The 25182-nt window shown below is 41.0% G+C and overlaps 1 protein-coding gene across 2 annotated transcripts in view; it reads right to left on the bottom strand.

Moving 5' to 3' along the window:
* LOC128692958 (uncharacterized) overlaps positions 1–25182 on the bottom strand; it is a 239901-nt gene that overhangs the window by 121844 nt on the left and 92875 nt on the right. For both annotated transcript variants that reach the window (XM_053782352.2, XM_053782351.2), the window contains exon 4: positions 14679–14748. In XM_053782352.2, the coding sequence (XP_053638327.1) occupies positions 14679–14748 (70 nt within the window). The remainder of the gene's footprint in view (positions 1–14678; positions 14749–25182) is intronic.

Here is a 25182-nt window from a genome sequence, read left to right as displayed (position 1 = left end):
AACGAAAAAAATATATTTCACTGTGTTTGTTTAGTATTAAATTATTGTAAACAAATCTAAAATATATTTAGTTGGATTAGGTTAAAATAAATTGTTCTTGTTATAATAAGGTTAGGTAAGTTTTCTAAGATTCTTCTGGTGCAAAATTAAAAATTTTTACATCAACATTAATGAAAAAATATATCTTTAAACGTATAAGAGAAAATTTCAGAAAGGACTAAATTTTAAATGAGTTCTTGCTAATTGACCAGTTTTACATATTCGGCACGACATATATATATATATATATATATATATATATATATATATATATATATATACGCACTATATTCCATCCTGTTCACAGTAATGAGAGCACAATACAGTGTAACTTGGTGAGTCAGTACCGTAGAGTTACACTGACACTGGTGGTCATTATTCCTCAGTATAGGTGAGTGAAGTAGAGAAGAGATAAAGACACAATAACAAAACCAATAAAGTTCAAACGAAGAGAGGAAACAGGAGCGGAGGAGAAAAACACAAGAACAGACGTGTGTGTGAGAGGAGGCGAGAGTAAATGCAGATAATGTACGGTGATGGTGGTGGATGTAAACATGTGGGGGGTGGGAGGGTTCACAGCGAGGTAACTCACTCCCTGCCACCCACCTCCTCTTCCACCCTCACCTCTATTTCCCTTACTAAACCTCCCTGCCCATTATCGCCCTTTACACACCTTCCTCCCACTACACACCTCACACCATATTCATCCCTCCCTACACCCTGCTCCTCCTCCTTCCTCTCTACACATCCCTCACCCACATCTTCTCTGGTTGAGATAACTTTCCTCTCTCAGGCACTACTATCTTCCCCTTCATTTGTTTTACCTTCATTCACTTTATTTATCAACTGGGGGTGACGCAGCTTAAAATCCCCACCTACAATTCAATAAGGGTTTAAATAACACATACATATACACCTGTCTATACATAACATTTATATATACAAATGTGTATAACTTATGTACATGTACATATACGTACACAAGTTGTATATACACATACTGAACGGAACATACGCGAACCATACGTGATTATATTACAATAACAATCCATATTACAGGTATGCGGTATCACATATATTTTCGATCTAGCAAGATGCCTTCAGGAACTGGAAAAGGGTCTCTAGCTAGGCCGAAAACATTTTCGCTATCTCCTGTCAATGTGTGTTATTTCAATACTAATAACACAGAAACAAAAAAAGAAGGGAAATGTACCAGTGTGTGATGGTATCAACGTGGTTGTATGGATGTGAGACATGGGTTTTAAACGTTGCAGCGAGGAAAAGGTTGAAAGCAGTGATGTGTGGGTGTGAATATTATGCAGAGAATTCAGAGCGTAGAAATTTGAAGAGTGTGGGAATACCTAGTGTATAATTCAGAGACCTGAGAAAGTTGTTAAGGTAATATGGACATTTAGAGAATAGAGCAAAATAGGATGACCAAGAGTGTACGTATATCTGAGGTAGGGGGAAGGACGGGCATGGGGCGTCCCAGACAGGTTGATGATGGGGGTAAAGCAAATTTTGTGTTAGGGTCTTCACAATTCAGCAGATTTATGTGAGTGTGTTACCTCAGAGTAAATGGAGACATATGGTTTTTATGGCTTGACATGCTGTTAGAGTGTGAGCAAGGAAACATTTATGAAGAAATCTATGACAACCGGTTTGCTGGGCTCGAGTCCTGGAGGTGGGAAGTAAAGTAATTGCACTCTGAAGGAGGGGCGAGGATGTTACAGTTTGGAGGTTTTGTGAACTGTGATGTCAGAACACTTCTGGCAAGAGAGCTATTGAATGAATGATGGTGTGTTTCCTTTTTAAGGTTACCTACCTTTCAAACTTATTATAATTATTACAATAATAATAATAATTATTATTATTATTACTATTATTATTATTATTATGTGGAAATTCACAGGGGTTTTACAACACCTGCATAGTGGTAGGTAATCAAGTTTGATCCAAGGCAGAGTAGTTAAAATTTCATGGGGTGGGGTGGGGCTTGGAGCAGAGACTCGACCCCCGTCCCCGTCCCACTATGACTGGGAACTAACAAAGAGCCCAGACTCAGGAGACGAACCTTTAAATGTTTGGGTCGGTCCTGGACCATTATTAAGCCACAACTATTACTACCGTGGACTGAAAAAAATATCTTAGTCTCTGTTAACTGTTTAAAGCCTATCAACTACACGAGGGTCATTAGAGCTGCATGTAACCTATTCATCACCAGTCACAAACAACACTTTCAGTGTATATACACTGAAAAACATACACCTCTCGGTATATCCACCTGCCGTGTTGTCGACATGAATGAGAAGGAATATGTGGAGCGTTTTAAAGCTGTGTAAAGCTTTATCAATCACTACATAGAGCGAAGCATTGTCCCAATAACAGCTTGCTTTACAGCTGTCTCTCTCCTTCATTACCAATGCAGTGTTAGTATCAGGTGCAAGAATCATGGGTTTATCTGAAAATGCACAAGGCTACGTACTACGTCATATGATCCCAAATTTTGTATCCGTGTGATAGGCTCCTTTGGTCGGCTTCAAAATTTCAAAATCACAATAAGATGTATGATCAATGGCAACACCGTAAACAACAATATAGAGAAAATGGTAAAAAAAAAATAAAAATAAAGGGGTAACTGAGAAAGTTTGGACGGCCGCTTTTGCTTCCGGTGTGGTAACCTTGACCTAGTATCATGACCTTGTCCTGTGAGCTCAACACTGCCTTGCTACCTTCCTTGACCTATTATATGCTGCACTATCTCTGTGAGCCCAATGGAAATAAGTTACTTTATCTGACTTTTTTGTTATACTATGGTATTTACATATATTTACTATGTATGATAATTGTAATTGTATTTATATGTACCTGAACCCTAACTTACCTCCATGACCTTCACCCTACTGTAACACTGACCTACTTTTAACTTGACCTTAGCTATAATTTGACTTGCTAATAAGCTGATATTATAACGCACCTGACCTTGTAACCTTGGTCTATGACCAAAGATTGTGATCTTGCCTTGGGTTGTCTGTCCCTAAGCAGGTTTTGTGGTGCTGTAAACCTTGCTTCTTTTGTGACCACAGTCTTCCACTCTGATACTGACACTCAACTGTGACCTCTACGAGCCACACTTCGCAAAATCTGAACTTTAATATATAATCCCCTATAAGGAAACTGATTTAAGGGGTCACTATAAAAGGCTATCACCATCGTGATCCATGCAAATGACAGTGACAAATGAGAGAGTTGAACAGTGAGTTAAGTATACCATGAATTACTGTCCGCAACCCTCCCCCCTATCCCCTTCCACCACCCCGTTAAGAATGAATTCTCACTGACAGTGATGAGTTACTGACGCTAGAAAGAGAATCGACGATAACGCACTGCATCATTCTCAACAATGACCGTCCATAACAGCCTCACTGCTGACTTGTTGCTCTCTGCTTATTGAAAGTTATTCTTCTTAGTATGGATAAAATGTGGGAAAGGACTATTCACTGATAATGTCTCAGGAAAAATCTTTTATTTAATGTCTGTGGTTATTTTTTTATGTAATAATATGAATATACGTATTGTATATACATCAGATATATACGAACATACTATATATACATCAAAGATATATGAGCATACTGTATATACATCAGAAAGATATACTACAAATTCAATTAATATAAGCCAAATATAGATTAAAATAAAAATACAAAACTTTCAAGACAAAAGCCAATGCGCTATTTTCCGGCTTTCAAAATCTAGGTCAAATTAGCGCGAGGCTGCTGAAATTGGGTCAACGAGGAAGTGGAATAATGCGTGAGAAGGCGGAGCTGAAGGAAGAGAGTAGTAAGGGAGTAGGGAAGTAAGGGGGAGAGCAAGAGAGTGAGTGAGACTGTGAGAGCGAGTAGGGAAGGGAGGATGATGGGAGAGTGAGGGAGAGGCAGGATCAATGGGAGCCGCAACAGGACTCTGCCAACACAGTCGTCCAAACTCAAGGTCAAAGAGGCTCCTCTCGGGGTGATCAGTGCTCCCATACTAGGCTGGGTGATGCTACTGACCTTATATTGCCTTGGTGTCACGGTCAAGGTTGTCTTAGTGTCACGGTATGCTTGCCTTATTTTCACCGCTAAGTGACCTTATCGTTACTGTCAAGGTCAAATTTGTCACAAATTCACGGTTTTCTCCGTGGCCACCGGCAATGTTGACGATCAATATTAAACAAACATGTGACAGGGTACTAGTCACTAGCCTATCAATAATATAAATTCCTAGCGTCGGAAACCTTCATAAATTTTAAACACTAACAGTGGACAATAAGAGCACATCAGAGTATAGGCTGAAAGTTTGTGAGTACAGGCAAACTGGAATAAGATGATGCACTTTAAAAAACAATATATGGAAGCTTTCTAATATATATATATATATATATATATATATATATATATATATATATATATATATATATATATATATATATATATATATATATATATATATATACGTATATATACGTATATATATATATATGCAAAACAACCACTCTGAAAAGAATAGAGAAATTCCAAGCGCTTTCGTGACTACTCACATTATCAAGGAACTATGAAAGTGAAGCATCCAAGGAAGCTATATAAGGGGTCGGCCAGCACCTCACTATCAGATCCCACAACGGTTAAACACGTGACGCGCGGCGAGCCAACTTGGATAGGTCCTTTGCAAAACTCACCCCCAAGCTATTTATTTGTCCAGTGTATTATTAAATTCTACCCAAATTCTATTAATTATAAATGGATCTAATTTATATAAACCAAAGGAAATATTCATATTATTGTCATTTTGACAATAATATGAATATTTCCTTTGGTTTATATAAATTAGATCCATTTATAATTAATAGAATTTGGGTAGAATTTAATAATACACTGGACAAATAAATAGCTTGGGGGTGAGTTTTGCAAAGGACCTATCCAAGTTGGCTCGCCGCGCGTCACGTGTTTAACCGTTGTGGGATCTGATAGTGAGGTGCTGGCCGACCCCTTATATAGCTTCCTTGGATGCTTCACTTTCATAGTTCCTTGATAATGTGAGTAGTCACGAAAGCGCTTGGAATTTCTCTATTCTTTTCAGAGTGGTTGTTTTGCATATTTTGAAATCACCTGTTTACTGTGATCTTATTGCATATATATATATATATATATATATATATATATATATATATATATATATATATATATATATATATATATATATATATATATATATATATATATATATATACACACACACACACACACACACACACACACACACACACACACACACACACACACACACACACCAGCAAGTGCTGAATGAAATACATATAACCAAGGAGGAGGTGAAGAAGCTGCTGTGCGAACTTGACACCTCAAAGGCGGTGGGACCAAACAACATCTCTCCGTGGGTCCTTAAAGAGGGAGCAGAGATATTGTGTGTACCATTAACAAAGATCTTCAACACATCATTTGAAACTGCGCAACTCCCCGAGGTATGGAAGATGGCAAATGTAGTCCCAATTTTTAAAAAGGGAGACAGACATGAGGCACTAAACTACAGACCTGTATCACTAACGTGTATAGTATGCAAGGTCATGGAGAAGATCATCAGGAGGAGAGTGGTGGAGCACCTGGAAAGAAACAAGTGTATAATTGACAACCAGCACGGTTTCAGGGAAGGAAAATCCTGTGTCACAAACCTACTAGAGTTTTATGACAAGGTGACAGAAGTAAGACAAGAGAGAGAGGGGTGGATCGACTGCATTTTTTTAGACTGCAAGAAGGCCTTCGACACAGTTCCTCACAAGATGTTACTGCAAAAGCTAGAGGATCAGGCACACATAACAGGAAAGGCACTGCAATGGATCAGAGAATACCTGACAGGGAGGCAACGAGTCATGGTACGCGACGAGGTGTCAGAGTGGGCGCCTGTGACAAGCGGGGTTCCACAGGAGTCAGTCCTAGGACCTGTGCTGTTCTTGGTATATGTGAACGACATAACGGAAGGGATAGACTCAGAAGTGTCCTTGTTTGCAGATGATGCGAAGTTAATGAGAAGAATCAAATCGGATGAGGATCAGGCAGGACTACAAAGAGACCTGGACAGGCTACAAGCCTGGTCCAGTAACTGGCTCCTTGAGTTTAACCCTGCCAAATGCAAAGTCATGAAGATTGGGGAAGGGCAAAGAAGACCGCACACACAAAGTTTAGTTGGCCAAAGACTGCAAACTTCACTCAAGGAAAAAGATCTGGGGGTGAGTATAACACCGAGCATATCTCCTGAGGCGCACATCAATCAGATAACTGCTGCAGCATACGGGCGCCTGGCAAACCTACGGATAGCGTTCCGATACCTCAGCTAGGATTCGTTCAAGACTCTGTATGCCATTTACGTCAGGCCCATACTGGAGTATGCAGCACCAGTTTGGAATCCACACCTAGTCAAGCACGTCAAGAAATTAGAGAAGGTACAAAGGTTTGCAACAAGACTAGTCCCAGAGCTACGGGGATTGTCCTACGAAGAAAGGTTGAGGGAAATCGGCCTGACGACACTGGAGGACAGGAGGGTCAGGGGAGACATGATAACAACATATAAAATACTGCGCGGAATAGACAAGGTGGACAAAGACGGGATGTTCCAGAGATGGGACACAGATACAAGAGGTCACAATTGGAAGTTGAGGACTCAGATGAATCAAAGGGATGTTAGAAAGTATTTCTTCAGTCATAGAGTGGTCAGGCCGTGGAATGGCCTAGAAAGTGAAGTAGTGGAGGCGGGAACCATACATAGTTTTAAGGCGAGGTATGATAAAGCTCATGGGGCAGGAAGAGAGAGGACCTAGTAGCAATCAGTGAAGAGGCGGGGCCAGGAGCTATGAATCGACCCCTGCAACCACAAATAGGTGAGTACACACACACACACGCGCGCGCGCGCAAGCGTTTTCAAACCGGTGAAGCTTATCAACTACATGAGGAGGATCATTAAGGCTATTTGTGACGTGTTCTCCACCGACCATGATTATTCTAATCCATGTATCTCTTGGTGTGTATATCCCTTAAGTAAACAACACAAAGACTAAATGGTGGTGAAAAGAGTGAGGGGACTTGTCCATTGCTAGTGACGTGATTGGTCCAGCGCTGGTGACTGGTCCAGCGCTGGTGACTGGTCCAGCGCCGGTGACTGGTCCAGCGCTGGTGACTGGTCCAGCGATGGTGACTAGACCCAACAGGTCCTTGTCCTTCAGTAACCTGTTGGGTCCGTTTTCATTAGCTGCTCTTGCGGCATTTTTCCTAACATCTAACAGATGACAATCAAACCTGATTACCTCCCAGCCCCCAGGCGCTGTATGACCCACCTCTCATTATGAACCTCCCTATGGACATTACAACAACTGAGTGCTAACCGACACACAACGATAAAAGTTACCCTGATGTAGCAATCAAATAGTTTTACATATAACGATAAAACCGACTTCGTGAAATGCTTCGCTGAAACAGTAAGTTACCATCATCAAAGATTGCGCATGAACAAGATTTAACTGACAGTACTAACAGTTACGAACCATACCCCCGGCCGGGATTGAACCCGCGGTCATAGAGTCTCAAAACTCCAGCCCGTCGCGCTAACCACTAGACCAGCTAGCCATTACGATTTCTTAAGTCATGGAACAGTTACGAAGTTACTACTATCAAGGTGACCTGGAAATTGGAGCTTCGACTGTTGTTACGTCGCGAAGTGGAGCTCTGAGGTCAACATGGCGGCGGCTAAGAATATACCTATACGTTTCTTTTTATATTCGGAATGAATGCACTTAGGTTAGGCGGAGTTTGTTAAGTTAGTTAAACCAAACCTAACCTAAGCAAACCAGACCTAACCTAACTAGCGTAGCCTAACCAGACCAAGCCTAGCTTATAACTTAACCTTTGAAGCTGCAGCAGCTGATGGACCCTTACTGAATACTTGACGATATACACATTCCTCTACTGAAGTCTCCTGGCTCAGGCTGAGACATTTCAACACCTTGTTTGAGTCTCATCCTGCGTGTTGGAATATGTTAGGGGAAACAGCTTTTGTTCAAAATGTCAAACTATCATACAGAATAAGGTAGCAGCACACTACTGATGTATCAGGTATCACTAATTAAAAAAAAATCCTAACCTAACTAAAGGGAATTAATGTCAAAGTACGATAAGAGAGGCTTCAAAGGAAGTACACCTTGAATCACCTTCGGGAATAGTTGGGCGTGTCTTCCAACACACGAGACGACCTGCAGTGTCCCTGTAGACTAAGAAAGCATTGCTCAGGTCACGACCAGAGAAAATGTTGCACAGAAAACGGTATCCTACTAAATATTTAACAGAAAATGGTAAGTACCTAACAGAAAATGGAGAAGACTGCTAAGTGTTTTACAGAAAATGAAAAGTATGCCGCTAAAAGTGCCACAGAAAATGGAAAGTACGTCGCTAAATGCTTCACAGAAAATGGAAAGTACGTCGCTAAATGTTTCACAGAAAATGACGAACACACATAAATACGTCAACGTGACAGCTTAAGACTTAAAACTAAATACGTCAACGTGACAGCTTAAGACTTAAGACTAAATACGTCAACGTGACAGCTTAAGACTTAAGACTAAATACGTCAACGTGACAGACTTAAGACTTAAGATTTTCTCCCAACAATGACATCAAAGGAAGCCGCCACAAAGGGTTGCGAAAAATAAAACTTTTCAACTATTTTGAAAATTCAATATTGACAGATGAGATTTGGGAAGTAGCATTCCTTAAGGTGAGAGAGAGAGAGAGAGAGAGAGAGAGAGAGAGAGAGAGAGAGAGAGAGAGAGAGAGAGAGAGAGAGAGACAGACAGAGACAGACAGAGAGACAGAGAGACAGAGAGAGAGAGACAGAGAGAGAGAGACAGAGAGAGACAGAGAGAGAGACAGAGAGAGAGACAGAGAGAGAGACAGAGAGAGAGAGAGAGAGAGAGAGAGAGAGAGAGAGAGAGAGAGAGAGAGAGAGAGAGAGAGAGAGAGAGAGAGAGAGAGAGAGAGAGAGAGAGAATTTTTTTTAAAAAATCCCCAAAAAATCGTTTTCTCTTCATAAAGAAGTTAATTTCGTATTAATTTTTACAAACGCATATATATATATATATATATATATATATATATATATATATATATATATATATATATATATATATATATATATATATATATATATATATATATATATATATATATATATATATATATATATATATATATATATATATATATATATATATATATATATATATATGTCGTGCCGAATATGTAAAACTGGTCAATTAGCAAGAACTCATTTAAAATTAAGTCCTTTCTAAAATTTTCTCTTATACGTTTAAAGATATATTTTTTTCATTAATGTTAATGTAAAAATTTATAATTTTGCAACAAAAGAATCTTAGAAAACTTACCTAACCTTATTATAACAAGAACAATTTATTTTAGCCTAATCCAGCTAAATATATTTTATATAAATTTACAGTAATTTAATACTAAACAAACGCAGTGAAATATATTTTTTTCGTTAGGTTCAGAATGATTTTTGCGAAATTATTGCATACACAAATTTTCACTTGTCCTATATGGCAAGATGAGCGTTGCTATTTAAGCCAAGATCGCAAGTTCTGCCTATTCGGCACGACATATATATATATATAAATATATATATATATATATATATATATATATATATATATATATATATATATATATATATATATATATATATATAATATAAAATAAGCATAGGTCACTCTCACCTGATTGCTTAATTCCAGTTAGCCTTTCATGTCTACCTTGGTTAGTTGGTCTCGCGTCAAGATCACGGTCAAGGGTGGTAAGAGCAGGACGCAGCATCGAGGTCAGAGGTCACTCTCACTAGATCACGAGATCTCTCGCCACGTCAGCAAGTCTGTATGAAACCTACAGGTTTAGCAGTTCCCGTCGTACATGTTCTTGAAACTGTGTATGGAAGCTGTTTCATGCAGCTCCTCTGAGAGAAGTTACGTATGAGTAAAGAGCTATTCTAACGTCTTTGTGGCTCAGTTGATTCTTTAATTTCCAACAGTGCCACCTGACTCAGGCTCTCGCCTCTCCAACAGTGCCACCTGACTCAGGCTCTCGCCTCTCCAACAGTGCCACCTGACTCAGGCTCTCGCCTCTCCAACAGTGCCACCTGACTCAGGCTCTCGCCTCTCCAACAGTGCCATCTGACTCAGGCTCTCGCCTCTCCAACAGTGCCACCTGACTCAGGCTCTCGCCTCTCCAACAGTGCCACCTGACTCAGGCTCTCGCCTCTCCAACAGTGCCACCTGACTCAGGATCTCGCCTCTCCAACAGTGCCACCTGACTCAGGCTCTCGCCTCTCCAACAGTGCCACCTGACTCAGGCTCTCGCCTCTCCAACAGTGCCACCTGACTCAGGCTCTCGCCTCTCCAACAGTGCCACCTGACTCAGGCTCTCGCCTCTCCAACAGTGCCATCTGACTCAGGCTCTCGCCTCTCCAACAGTGCCACCTGACTCAGGCTCTCGCCTCTCCAACAGTGCCACCTGACTCAGGCTCTCGCCTCTCCAACAGTGCCACCTGACTCAGGCTCTCGCCTCTCCAACAGTGCCACCTGACTCAGGCTCTCGCCTCTCCAACAGTGCCACCTGACTCAGGCTCTCGCCTCTCCAACAGTGCCACCTGACTCAGGCTCTCGCCTCTCCAACAGTGCCACCTGACTCAGGCTCTCGCCTCTCCAACAGTGCCACCTGACTCAGGCTCTCGCCTCTCCAACAGTGCCACCTGACTCAGGCTCTCGCCTCTCCAACAGTGCCACCTGACTCAGGCTTTCGCCTCTCCAACAGTGCCACCTGACTCAGGCTCTCGCCTCTCCAACAGTGCCACCTGACTCTGGCTCCCAGTCTGTCCAATATATATATATATATATATATATATATATATATATATATATATATATATATATATAAATATATATATATATATATATATATATATATATATATATATATATATATATATATATATATATATATATATATATATTTGGTAGGGTGTGCAAAAGAAAATTGAAAGTGAATACAGGAAAGAGTAAGGTTATGAGGATAACAAAAAGATTAGGTGATGAAAGATTGGATATCAGATTGGAGGGAGAGAGTATGGAGGAGGAGAATGTATTCAGATATTTGGGAGTGGACGTGTCAGCGGATGGGTCTATGAAAGATGAGGTGAATCATAGAATTGATGAGGGGAAAAGGGTGAGTGGTGCACTTAGGAGTCTGTGGAGACAAAGAACTTTGTCCTTGGAGGCAAAGAGGGGAATGTATGAGAGTATAGTTTTACCAACGCTCTTATATGGGTGTGAAGCATGGGTGATGAATGTTGCAGCGAGGAGAAGGCTGGAGGCAGTGGAGATGTCATGTCTGAGAGCAATGTGTGGTGTGAATATAATGCAGAGAATTCGTAGTTTGGAAGTTAGGAGGAGGTGCGGGATTACCAAAACTGTTGTCCAGAGGGCTGAGGAAGGGTTGTTGAGGTGGTTCGGACATGTGGAGAGAATGGAGCGAAACAGAATAACTTCAAGAGTGTATCAGTCTGTAGTGGAAGGAAGGCGGGGTAGGGGTCGGCCTAGGAAAGGTTGGAGGGAGGGGGTAAAGGAGGTTTTGTGTGCGAGGGGCTTGGACTTCCAGCAGGCATGCGTGAGCGTGTTTGATAGGAGTGGAGACAAATGGTTTTTAATACTTGATGTGCTGTTGGAGTGTGAGCAAAGTAACATTTATGAAGGGGTTCAGGGAAACCGGCAGGCCGGACTTGAGTCCTGGAGATGGGAAGTACAGTGCCTGCACTCTGAAGGAGGGGTGTTAATGTTGCAGTTTAAAAACTGTAGTGTAAAGCACCCTTCTGGCAAGACAGTGATGGAGTGAATGATGGTGAAAGTTTTTCTTTTTCGGGCCACCCTGCCTTGGTGGGAATCGGCCAGTGTGATAATAAAATAAAAATAAATAATATATATATATATACTATATGGTCAGTCCATCAATCTTGAATAGATTGATTGACTGACCACATCGACTCAAGGTTGAGGGACTGATTACCTCATTTCCTCCTGTTCTTTAAGTTTCTCCTTTGTATGGACTGATAAAGCTACTGTGTGGCGAAACGTTTCCTCAATAAAGATACCCAAGAGTTGCACATGTGTCTAATTTATCAATGTGTCGGTTCTCTGAACAATTCAACTACAACATATATATATATATATATATATATATATATATATATATATATATATATATATATATATATATATATATATATATATATATATACACATCATCCTTCTTAATATATAGTCCTTCCCTTCCTAATCACCCCTCCCTCTCAATCTACTCTCCTACTATCCCTAACTACCCTCCATCTCTCCTAAACTACCCTCCCTCTTTCCCTAACTACCTTTCCCTCTTGTGTGTTGTTGTCCAAGTTATCTTTGTGTGAAAAGTTCCCTTGTATTATGAGACGGCATTTTCACCTCTTAGTTTAATATATCTAATATACACCCAGCCTGTGGGCGGTAGTCAAAAGATTACAGAGGCATATAATGGTCCAGGAACTGGGCAGCAAAGTTTTGACTGCTGAACAGGTTACACTGGTAATGAACTATTTACATGTTTATATCTGGTTACAATCGAGCATATGTGACCTCGGTAAGCGTGGAACCTTCATATGCACAAGAGAAGGAAGGTAGAGATAAGACTTGTGAGTTACCAGTCACGCTGCAAGGCAATGCTGCTGTTCCGTTGGTGAGGCAGGGCTCTAGTAAGTTCTGTGTTCCATTCACTGCAGTGCACCACTGACTGCAGTGCACGTATTAGTAGTGTTGCGAGCCAAAGACTTACAGTGTAAGCAAGTATTCTTTGAGCTCAATATATTACGTGCCCCCATTCACAAACCTTTCCAATAACTCAGCGTGACGGATCTGTCCAGATATCTTACACTGATCACCTCCCTCCCTCAATGTACTTCTCTCAATATTCTATTATACTAAGTATTTATAAATGTTAATAGTGACAGGTGGTAGTATTTCCATCCCTAGCTACCCTCTTCCCCCTTCCTAACTACCCTCTTCCTCTCCCTAACTACCCTCTTCTCCTCCCTAACTACCCTCTTCTCTTTTCTACTTTCCTTCCTTCCCTGGGAGTAAGAGTGGGTGTGGAGTGTGGGTGTAATAATGGGTTAGTCTGGGCGTGGGTGTGCCTGGCAAGGTCACCGTCATGACCAAGGTCATGAACGAGGCCATGATCAAGGTTCAAGACTATTGATCATCCTCACTCACCTTAACTTTCCTTATAACACATCGCTGCTCCAGGAACCATGAAATATCTCTTATAAGAGCAAAATGGTCACAGAACATGGTCAAACTCTGAATAAGTCTGATGATAATGAAGGAACGACTGGCCAGGACCACCCAGAGCTCAAAATGGATTTTCCCGCGACGCCGACGTCACGCTATGACATCACTGAGGCAGCATGGCCTCCGACTCTGACGTCAAGCTATGACGTCATCACTGGAGGCAGCCGACTCTGACGTCACTGGAGGCAGCCGATTCTGACGTCATCACTGAAGGCAACATGGCCGCTGACTCTGACGTCATTATGATATGACGTTATTACTAGAGGCAACATGGCCGCCGAATCTGACGTCATGCTATCACTAAAGGCAACATCACCGCCGACTCTGACGTCACGCTATATCACTGGAGGCAACATGGCCTCCGACTGTGACGTCATGCTATCACTGGAGGCAATATGACCACCGACTCTGACGTCATGCTATCACTAAATGCAACATGACCGCCGACTCTGACGTCACGCTATATCACTGGAGGCAACATGGCTGACAACACAAATATCGTACATAACTCAGTTGCAGGTATATCTTGCTATATACCTCTCAGTCCCCAGCAGGACTGAACCTGCAAACTCGGCGAAATTATTTACAAATATTGTATCTATGTTCACACCCGTCAGTGTTAAAATCTATTAAAAAATCAATGAAGGCAAGACTCAGACATAAGGCCAATACAGCAGCGTCTTCAGCCGGATTCTGACGTCACCATGACGGGCGCTGACTACATGTAAACACGAGGGACGACCCCACGCTGACACTACCCCTTTAATTCTCCCTTCACTCCTTCTTCCATTCATTCTGTCTCCACGTCTTCCTTCCACACCTTTCTCCCTCCCTCCTCTTTAATATATTCTCTGTCTCTCTCTTCCACTCGTTACTCTTCTTCCTTCACCCTTCTGTATATTCTGTCTCGCTCTTCCTTCTCCTTCCATACGGCTTTCAATCATTATTTTTCCATCCACTTCATCTCCCTTTATTCTTCCTTTTCATGCACCTTTCTCGTTTGTAAGGATTTGGCGCTTAGTTTTTATAATAATAATAATAATAATAATAATAATAATAATAATAATAATTCTCGCTTCCTATGTGTGAAGGAATAATTAGTTTAAGGGGATAACTCACCTGGATGAACAATACATAGTTTAAGGGGATAACTCACCTGGATGAGGAAGGCGCGAGGTTGCTGCCTGTAGGTCACTCAGGGCTCTCATATGCACTTCGCGGGAACTCTGTACAAAAAGAATAAAGTAATGAAAATTAGCCTATAAAGGTAAGATTTCTAAAGATAAATGTATGAAACTGCAAGAGTCGCATAAACGATGAAATACAACAGTTAACCATGTAAAGTGAATATAACAATCAAATTTACTGGTTGGCTTATTAGGCTTCTCTAGAACTTTGAGACAAATGAAGTACAGGAAATATTCATATATGTATAACAACACTGCGACTAGCCGAGGACTCGAACCCATGTCGTTTTGGCCCGCCTCATGGTGAACAGAAATCACATGACGCTCTAACCCACATGACCACCAAATCCTACAAGAATCACACACCCAGCAGAGCTAGATGCTTTACCGTGATCCGATGACATATTGTGGTGTGGGTGCCTCGGAGCTAATTTCATTTTACTCCCCGTTTGGTGTACTAGCCTCCACGAGCAGTATATATATTATTCCGAAATGACATAGGTTCGAGTCCTCGGCTAGTCGCAGTGTTGTTATTCATTAAATATCACTTGTTCATGGTTACAGTAATATATATACTAGTACACCAAACGAATAGTAGAGTGAAATTAGCTTTGAGGCACCCACACCACCGTATGTCCTCGGATCACGGTAAAACACCTAGCTCTGCTGGGTGTGTGATTCTTGTAGGATTTGGTGATCCTGTGGGTTAAAGCGTCAAGTGATTTTTGCTCACCGTGAGGCGGGACAAAACGACATGGGCCCCGAGTCCTCGGCTAGTCACAGCGTTGTTATTGATTAAATACCATTCGTCCATGATTACAATAATATATATATATATATATATATATATAGATATATATATATATATATATATATATATATATATATATATATATATATATATATATATCGTAGGTAGTAGGTTGGTAGACAGCAACCACCCAGGGAGGTACTACCGTCCAGCTGAGTGTGAAACGGAAACCTGTAATTATTTTACATGATGGTAGGGTTGATGGTGTCATTTTTCTGTCTCATAAAACACGCTGGTCAACAGGTGTATCATACTACTTGTACTTATACTTACGCCACACTAAACATACATGTGCATGCATATATATTTACACACTCATCTGGGTTTTCTTCTATTTTCTTAATAGTTCTTGTTCTTCTTTATCTCCTCTTATCTCCATGTCCAAGTGGAACAAAATTCTTCCTCTGTAAGCCATGGGTGTCGTAAGAGGTGACTAAAATACCACAAACATTATAATGAAACAATATAATGATACATAACAGAACAACGCTGTTTAAGAAGACAACCAGTACATCCACTTAACGGTTGAGTGCATCCACTAAATGAAACAATGTCTACTGAGATGACTGAGTGCATCCACTGCAATTATTATTATTATTATTATTATTATTATTATTATTATTATTATTATTAACTCCATAGAAAACGATAAGACAAAATATTTTCAGGCGGTAACTTGCGTTTTTTACTACGAGTAAAAATGTCAGTTAAAAAAACATGTCATTATTATTATTATTAAAGGTTAACTTTATGCTCGAACTTTTACAATGAGACAATAGAATCTATAAAGGTCGGTATCAGTGCACACCAGATGTCAGGGGTGAAACTAGTCCAGGTTCACACTGACATCACCCACATGTGGCTGTGACTCAATTTAAAATAGTCTGACAGTGACTGAACTTAGAATAATCTGACAGTGACTGAACTTATAATAATTTCGCAATGACTGAGCTTCCAATAAAGTTATTATTATTATTAAAATTTGGCAATGACTGAGCTTCCAATAATTTGGCAGTGACTAAATCTGGGATAATATAATGGAGGCTCAGGACTGCGAAATTATACCCGACCGCTGTACAAAAATTACTCCCCCTCCCACCCACCCAATGGCCACAGATGATGACAGTGACATTCCTCCTCTCTCCCATTCTTCAACCAGCACATCATCCCCGGATGAATCTGACATCATCCTTCCCAGCATCACAAATAATCCACACCTTGGAGAAGAAATGTTAGGCGACGTTACGGTCGATCCTGGACCAATATTATTATTATTATTATTAATATTATGTTTTAAACGATATGCAGTATGGACCATGTTTGATGAGTAACACAATGTGTAAGTTTATTTAGGCACAGGTATACATAGGTAGAATTATCATGGGTAATGTAAATTACGTAGGATAACTAAAAAAAAAGTCAAAGTGACTTATTTCCATTGGGGTCCTCGTAATATCCTATTATTTAAACCTTTTAATTTAGAACAGCACTGTCTCCAGTGTTATATTCGACTGAAGACGGCTTGAAGTAGAGCGAAACATTTCGACACTAAGGCTACTTAGAACACAACTCTCAAGCAGGTTTCGTTCCGTTTTAATACGAAATTGTGTCCTCTTTTAACGAGGGAAATCGTTGGCAGCATCCTTCAGGTATGAAGGACGTTGTCAACATTGTCAACCAAAATCGTTGTTTCAACCATTGCAACTTCTCGTGCGACCAGAGTAAACTTGAGTGAGTGTATATATACCTTCGTCTTAAAGTTGTTTCACCTTCATGTACCTGACCTGGTTAATGCATCTGACTTACTTCATATACCTGACTTACATGACATTGAATAAGACACATGCACAACACCCGGGAATCTTCGTTTCTGAGATGTTTCGTCCATCAGGAATGGGAAAAGGTATATCGCTCTAATGATTTGACTGATAACACCCCTGGTGGGCGAAACGCCTCTGAGAAGAAGATACCCAGGTATCGTACATGAGTCTTATTCGCCAAATTATAAGTATTAATGAACCTTTGATATAGTTACATCGTGTGACTTGAGTGAGGCGGCCAATATATGCAAGATGTATTATATGGTGGGCAGTTCTGAACATCACAAAGTTTTACTGGTGAATATACCAAGATCTTACATTTTTTTTTTCAGTCAGGTTCTGCTGAAGTGGATCCCATAGTAAAGTAAAATATAAACAACGTGCCTTTTATATATATATATATATATATATATATATATATATATATATATATATATATATATATATATATATATATATATATATAATATATATATATAATAAATACCGACAAGTTGGTTTAGAAAGACACGTAAGCAAACACAATGACATATTTATTAGAAAACGTTTCGGTCCTGGGACCTTGATCACTTCTAACATACAGAGGTAGAAAGGCATTATATATATAGGCGGAGAGTGAGGTGTGACGCACGTGACCTGAGGAATGTCATAAGAACATAAGAATGGAGGAACACTGTAGAAGGCCTACTGGCCCATGCGAGGCAGGTCCTTATCAAAACAACCTCTGCCTATAATGAGGACGGGTAGACGTTGAAATCATGTGACTCCTGTGTTGTTGGGTTGGTGCTGCTTAAGTATCATGTATGCCAATGTTTTTGAAATTTTGTAGTTTCCAGTGTTGCGTTCTATAGTGTCGGTGACGGCGAGGAAGGGTTGTTGAGGTGGTTCGGACATGTAGAGAGAATGGAGCGAAACAGAATGACTTCAAGAGTGTATCAGTCTGTAGTGGAAGGAAGGCGGGGTAGGGGTCGGCCTAGGAAGGGTTGGAGGGAGGGGGTAAAGGAGGTTTTGTGTGCGAGGGGCTTGGACTTCCAGCAGGCATGCGTGAGCGTGTTTGATAGGAGTGAATGGAGACAAATGGTTTTTAATACTTGACGTGCTGTTGGAGTGTGAGCAAAGTAACATTTATGAAGGGATTCAGGGAAACCGGCAGGCCGGACTTGAGTCCTGGAGATGGGAAGTACAGTGCCTGCACTCTGAAGGAGGGGTGTTAATGTTGCAGTTTAAAAACTGTAGTGTAAAGCACCCTTCTGGCAAGACAGTGATGGAGTGAATGATGGTGAAAGTTTTTCTTTTTCGGGCCACCCTGCCTTGGTGGGAATCGGCCGGTGTGATAATATAAATAAAAAATATATTATATATATATATAATATATATATAATATATATATATATATATGTGTGTGTGTGTGTGTGTGTGTGTGCGTACGTGTATATATATATATATATATATATATATATATATATATATATATATATATATATATATATATATATATATATATATATATATATATATATATATAATTGATGTGAGGGCATGTGATAAGAGTGTGAGGTTTGAGGGCAGGAGAAAGTGCACACGTCATCCACCTCGCCTCAGCAAAACCACTTCCAGCCAAGTTTTTAACACCCTCATGCTAGCTATATATATATATATATATATATATATATATATATATATATATATATATATATATATATATATATATATATATATATATATATATATATATATATATATATATCGTGCCTAATAGGTAAAACTGGTAAATTAGCAAGAACTCATTTAAAATTAAGTCCTTTCTAAAATTTTCTCTTATACGTTTAAAGATATATTTTTTCATTAATGTTAATGTAAAAATTTATAATTTTGCAACAAAAGAATCTTAGAAAACTTACCTAACCTTATTATAACAAGCGCAATTTATTTTAGCCTAATCCAACTAAATATATTTTAGATACGTTTACAATAATTTAATACTAAACAAACACAGTGAAATATATTTTTTTTTACTACGTTCAGAATGATTTTTGCGAAATTTTTGCATACACAAATTTTCGCTTCTCTTATATGGCAAGATGAGCATTGCTATTTAAGCCAAGATCGAACATTAAAATGGTATAAAATACCGACAGATTGTTAGGTAAGACACATATGCAACAGTTAGGTATCTTTATTTCGAAACGTTTCGCCTACACAGTAGGCTTCTTCAGTCGAGTACAGAAAAGTTGATAGAAGCAGAAGATACTTGAAGACGATGTAATCAGTCCATCACCCTTAAAGTTTTGAGGTGGTCAGTCCCTCAGTCTGGAGAAGAGCATTGTTCCGTTGTCTGAAACAATATGAAGTTGAAGTACCAAGATACCCTTGGTACAGACCATCAACTTCGACAACCTCTACTAGTGAGAACGGCTGGGTTTGAGAGGGACCTGCCCTCCCAAAGCAACCTACGTCTCACCTCCTGGCACTATTTAAGGCTCCATCCTGTCACTTCAACTTCATATTGTTTCAGACAACGGAACAATGCTCTTCTCCAGACTGAGGGACTGACCACCTCAAAACTTTAAGGGTGATGGACTGATTACATCGTCTTCAAGTATCTTCTGCTTCTATCAACTTTTCTGTACTCGACTGAAGAAGCCTACTGTGTAGGCGAAACGTTTCGAAATAAAGATACCTAACTGTTGCATATGTGGCTTACCTAACAAGCCAAGATCGCAAGTTTTACATATTCGGCACGACATCTATATATATATATATAGATATATATATATATATATATATATATATATATATATATATATATAGAGACCCTCGGCAAGTACTCTTACTGGTAAAAGGGGGTAAAAAAGATAATGGTACTTGTAACTTTCTGAGTAACTTGTGCACCAGTGCAGGTGAACTTAGTGCACAGCTGAGATAGAAATGGAACTCGGATAAAGAGGAAAGGCAGTTTTTTTTATGTGAAATGCACTGTTAGATTGAGATAAACATTTTTGGACATATACATGGCGTTGAGAAGCGCCGTTATTTGGAAAGCTTACCGTCTTCAGGGACGCCGAGTGTCGCGAAGTTGACGAACGAGAGGAAGCTTGTTGCTGCTGCTGGTGCTGGTAGTTGTTATTGTTGGAGTAATGGTAGTTGGGGCTGTAGACATGGTTGGGGTTGTGGTAATGGTTGGAGTTGTAGTGGTGATTAGGGTTGTGGTGATTAGGGTTGTAGTGATTGTTGGGAATGTAGTGAGTATTGTTGTTGTTGTTGTTGTTTTTGTTGTAGTGGTGATGGTGTGTCTTCTTGCGCGAGAAGTGAGCCCTGGGCAGGGAGGTGAGCAAGGCCAACGATGACCACACCTCCCTGCTGAAGCTGCTCTTCTTATTCTCACTCAACCCCGGCCCAGCCACGCTCTTGCTCCGTCTTAAAGCCATCACGTCACTCCTCCAACACCGCTGTTCCCCGAAGTGGTTTCACTATAGTCTTGAATCCTCGAGGACTTGAGTCCAGCCTGGGAATGTGCAGTTCCCAATTCACTCTTATTCAAAGGTGTTAGTATTTAATAGGTACTCTGAATCACACTGGGAGAAGAGATGAATATGTCAACCAGTTAATTCCTCAAGATCGTCAAAACTTAATTTAATAGCCAAAAAGAGGTGCTGAATCATAAGAAAATGGAAGACGGAAGGAAAATGATGGGTTGTAAAGGAAAGAATGAAGTAAACGACAAGTGGAAAAAAATTATTGGGAAAGGCTGGAGGATTGAGGAGAGAGAGTGAGTGAGAAGTGACTAGTGGAGATGTCGGGGAGGTGATGATCGTGTTGAGATGATGACGAGGTTGAGATGATGACCTCGTATGAGGAAGGAAGGTGGTGAGGGGGAAATGAAGGAGAAATATAAGACAGTCCGTGGTGCAGGCAGGACCTGTTATGTTCACACACACACACACACACACACACACACACACACACACACACACACACACACACACACACACACACACACACACACACACACACGCACACACACACACACGCGCGCACGCACATGACATGATAACGACATACAAAATACTGAGAGGAATTGACAAGGTGGACAAAGACAGGATGTTCCAGAGATGGGATACAGCAACAAGGGGACACAGTTGGAAGTTGAAGACACAGATGAATCACAGGGATGTTAGGAAGTATTTCTTAAGCCACAGAGTAGTCAGGAAGTGGAATAGTTTGGGAAGCGATGTAGTGGAGGCAGGATCCATACATAGCTTTAAGCAGAGGTATGATAAAGCTCAAGGTTCAGGGAGAGTGACCTGGTAGCGACCAGTGAAGAGGCGGGGCCAGGAGCTAGGACTCGACCCCTGCAACCTCAACTAGGTGAGTACAACTAGGTGAGTACACACACACACATACCTGTGTCATCACCGCTTCATCAAGTACAGCCACATAGCTGTTACGGCTATAATTAAACTCAATTCTTTCCAATCAAAGTCGTCAAGGTGTGCGGTGTGCTTCCTGCCTTGCAACACTCACAGAGTACAAGCTTGTCGCACTCTCTACTAACAACTGGGGTGCACTCCCAGCACTCCTCACTCCATGATCTACGAGGAGTACTCAATGCAGTACTCTCACCGTACTCACTCCATCTTCAAGAAGCACTCAACTCTACAATTTGATCATTAAACCAGTGACTTCCTGTATCATTTCGAAATACGAGTTGATTCAACCTGAATCAACTGTATCGAGTTTCTGTCCGGGATTGTTAGCCACTGTGCCAAAACAACACATGATCGACTCTGGATTTCCAGTGGTCAAGAAAATCACTCACAGAGGCGAGGAACAGGTTACAGAACAAGCTTTTGTTGCGACAGCATTTCGCTCTTTGTAGAGTCCTACCAAGTCACGACTTGATGAAACTACACGGAGCGAAACGTTGCCAGAGTAAAAACTTGCTTTACAACTCGTGCCTTTTCTTCACTATAAGTAAGGTTTGTCAGGAAACATGACAATTGTTTCCTGATGCGGTCTTAGTCATATGATGACCCAGAGCTGGAGCTTTTATTCATCTGACCGAGGCCTTCCACTAGCTCACCGGTCCACCCCTTTAAAAAATTGTTATAATTACAACCAATCTAGTGTATATTTTTCTTCACTATAGTCGGCAGTACTGTACTTGGATCCTCTCTCACAGTGGCCACCTGCGAGGGGATTATCCAAGACTTTCCAGATAAAAACTATATAGTCATAATACTCGAGGAACCAACTCCCGAACTAGGGAACACCTGTCGTTATGATAGCATGTTTGTTTTCCTACAGATACCTGGAGACACTGCCTCAAGTAAGACTGGAAGTATGCCAGTAAACAATGGAGAGGATACAGATTATTGCTTACGCAGTGATCTGTATCCTCTGAAGGTGAAAGACATGCAGGAGAAATTCAATTCACGCAGGAGTTCATGAAATAACGAGTTAAGGCACTGCTCCTATAGGTGGACATCCTTAGACATTTGAAACTACTAACATTGGCACTGTAGCAGGCACTAATACACCTGGATAATAATGGGAATTACTGCCTGACGAAGGCACTGAAAGAGGAATTGTCATGTGCACAGAAGGACTCTTTAGGTTAGGCACTGGGATAAACAAAATAGGGGAAACTAACAGAGGCACTGAGAGAGCCGCAGTAGGCGAGATGTTGAAAGAATGAGACAGACACTGAGAGACACACAGTAAGGTACTGACAGACACACATTGAGGCACTGAGACATACACACAGTGAGGCACTGAGACACACAGTAAGGCACTGAGACACACAGTGAGGCACTGAGACACACACAGTGAGGCACTCAACAAGACACTAAGACATGTGGCCACTAATACCTGTGTGGCGGGCGGGTCGACCCCCTCCTCTCCCCCTGACAAGGAGGGAGGTGAAGGGGGAAGTGGTCTAGAGAGAAGGGGGTGCGGGAAGTGATAGGAGAGAAGTGGCAGTGTAGGAAACGAAGCAGAGGGGACAGGCTCAAGTCTGCGTAGGTCCTGGTGCTACCACACTGGTAAAACCCTAAGACAGTCTGCAGACGAACACTTTCAATTCTATACAAACGTGCAGATCCCAATAGGAATTACACAATACACTGCGGACAGTGTGAATAATTAAGTTAAAACAGATAATTGAGTCTGATTATGCAGCTTCCTTGATTCATCTGTGACCCTACGTGTGACTGGTTAGTAAGTCTTGGACAGTGTCATCAGTGCCACATAGATAACCCAGGCCTGGAGAGAGAGAGAGAGAGAGAGAGAGAGAGAGAGAGAGAGAGAGAGAGAGAGAGAGAGAGAGAGAGAGAGAGAGAGAGAGAGAGAGAGAGATTAAAGGAATGAGGGTGCGGAAAAAATAAGATGGAAGCGGAGAAGAATGGTGAGAAAGGGAAAGGGGCATTGATAAGAGCGGGAGGGTGATGGGAAGGGATGAAGAGCTGGGGTAGAGGGACGGGTAAGAGAGAAGAGGAGAAAGCGAAGAAATGAAAAGTAGAAAAACGGGGTGTGCCGCAGAAAGAGAGGGTGAGGGAGGAGGCGGGAAGAAGGGAGCAAGCCGGGAGGAAACAGGGAGGTGAAGCAGGAAGATAATAAGGAGGGAGAGAGAGAGTAAGGAGGTGGAGGGAGGTAAGGGCAGGAGGCAGCAAGAAGCCAAGGCTGACCAAATGTCAAGAACCAGGGGTAGAAACTAAGTCGTTCCCACCGTGCCTCTCTCTCACACCTCCACACCTTTCGCGCATACCTGGCCATTACTAGGTCCATACTTGTGAGTCCCTTCAGTTCGGTTCAGGCCATCTTTCGAACACTTCCATACATTTTTTAAATTTTTAAACAATAATATAGCGAACAAATAGCTCTGTTCCTGTGGCTACAAACATGTCATAAAAACTATACAAGCACACCACTAGCGAACACGTCAACTGGCCTTATACCGGACCAGCAAACACCAGGCAGAGTCCTCCCAACACACGTGTTTCCTAGCAAGCATGATCTGACATTCTTCAAGATTTGCTACAAGAATTCATGTCTATGGCACAGAGAAAATGAGACATTTCAAGATGTATATATAAAACAGTTGTGAGCCTTCACATCTAAGACGTGCAGGAGCTGTGAGTCGTCATATCTAAGACATACACATGCTAGGGTACCCTAATGATTACTCTCGGGTACAAGGCCACCTCTGCTGGAATGTAGGCCAATCTTGCCTAAGTCACTTTTTGTGTGTGTGCATGCTACAACCACCGACATCTACTCTCAGGTATGCGAGGAAGAAGGAAAGCAAGATAAAGAGGAATAATAATAATAATAATAATAATAATAATAATAATAATAATGAAAATTTGAATAAATCACTAATTATTTCAACCATTAAGCAATGTATAATTACCATTATTATAAGTTTTATATAGCCTGCCTGCCTTTCTCTCTCTCTCTCTCTCTCTTTCTCGATCACTATCAGGAGAGAACACCAGTGAACACAATAAGAAAACAATAGTGAACAAAGTCAGAGAAAAGCAAGAGATGAACACCGAGGAGAGAACAAGAGACGAACACAGCCTGATAAACAAAGATGCAACAGCACCACCATCAGGAGGAGAGAACAGGTAGAGGTAGGCAGGAAGCACGGTAGAAAGTGACACGATGGAAGATAATGTCAAGGTGAACACATTAACACACACTCAATAATAATGTAACCCACTCCAAGTTGTAACACTGACATCCCTCTCCACTCTGTCTCCTCTCTCTCTCTACCGTCAATGCATCAACAGAGGAAGGGACGGGGACGTGGTCCTAACAGGTAACAGGTCCAGCGTTGTA

Source organism: Cherax quadricarinatus, chromosome 38, assembly GCF_038502225.1.
Source record: "Cherax quadricarinatus isolate ZL_2023a chromosome 38, ASM3850222v1, whole genome shotgun sequence".
NCBI classification, from domain to species: Eukaryota; Metazoa; Arthropoda; class Malacostraca; order Decapoda; family Parastacidae; genus Cherax; species Cherax quadricarinatus.
Note: the sequence above shows the minus strand (reverse complement) of the source record. Positions and strands in the feature narration are given on the sequence as shown.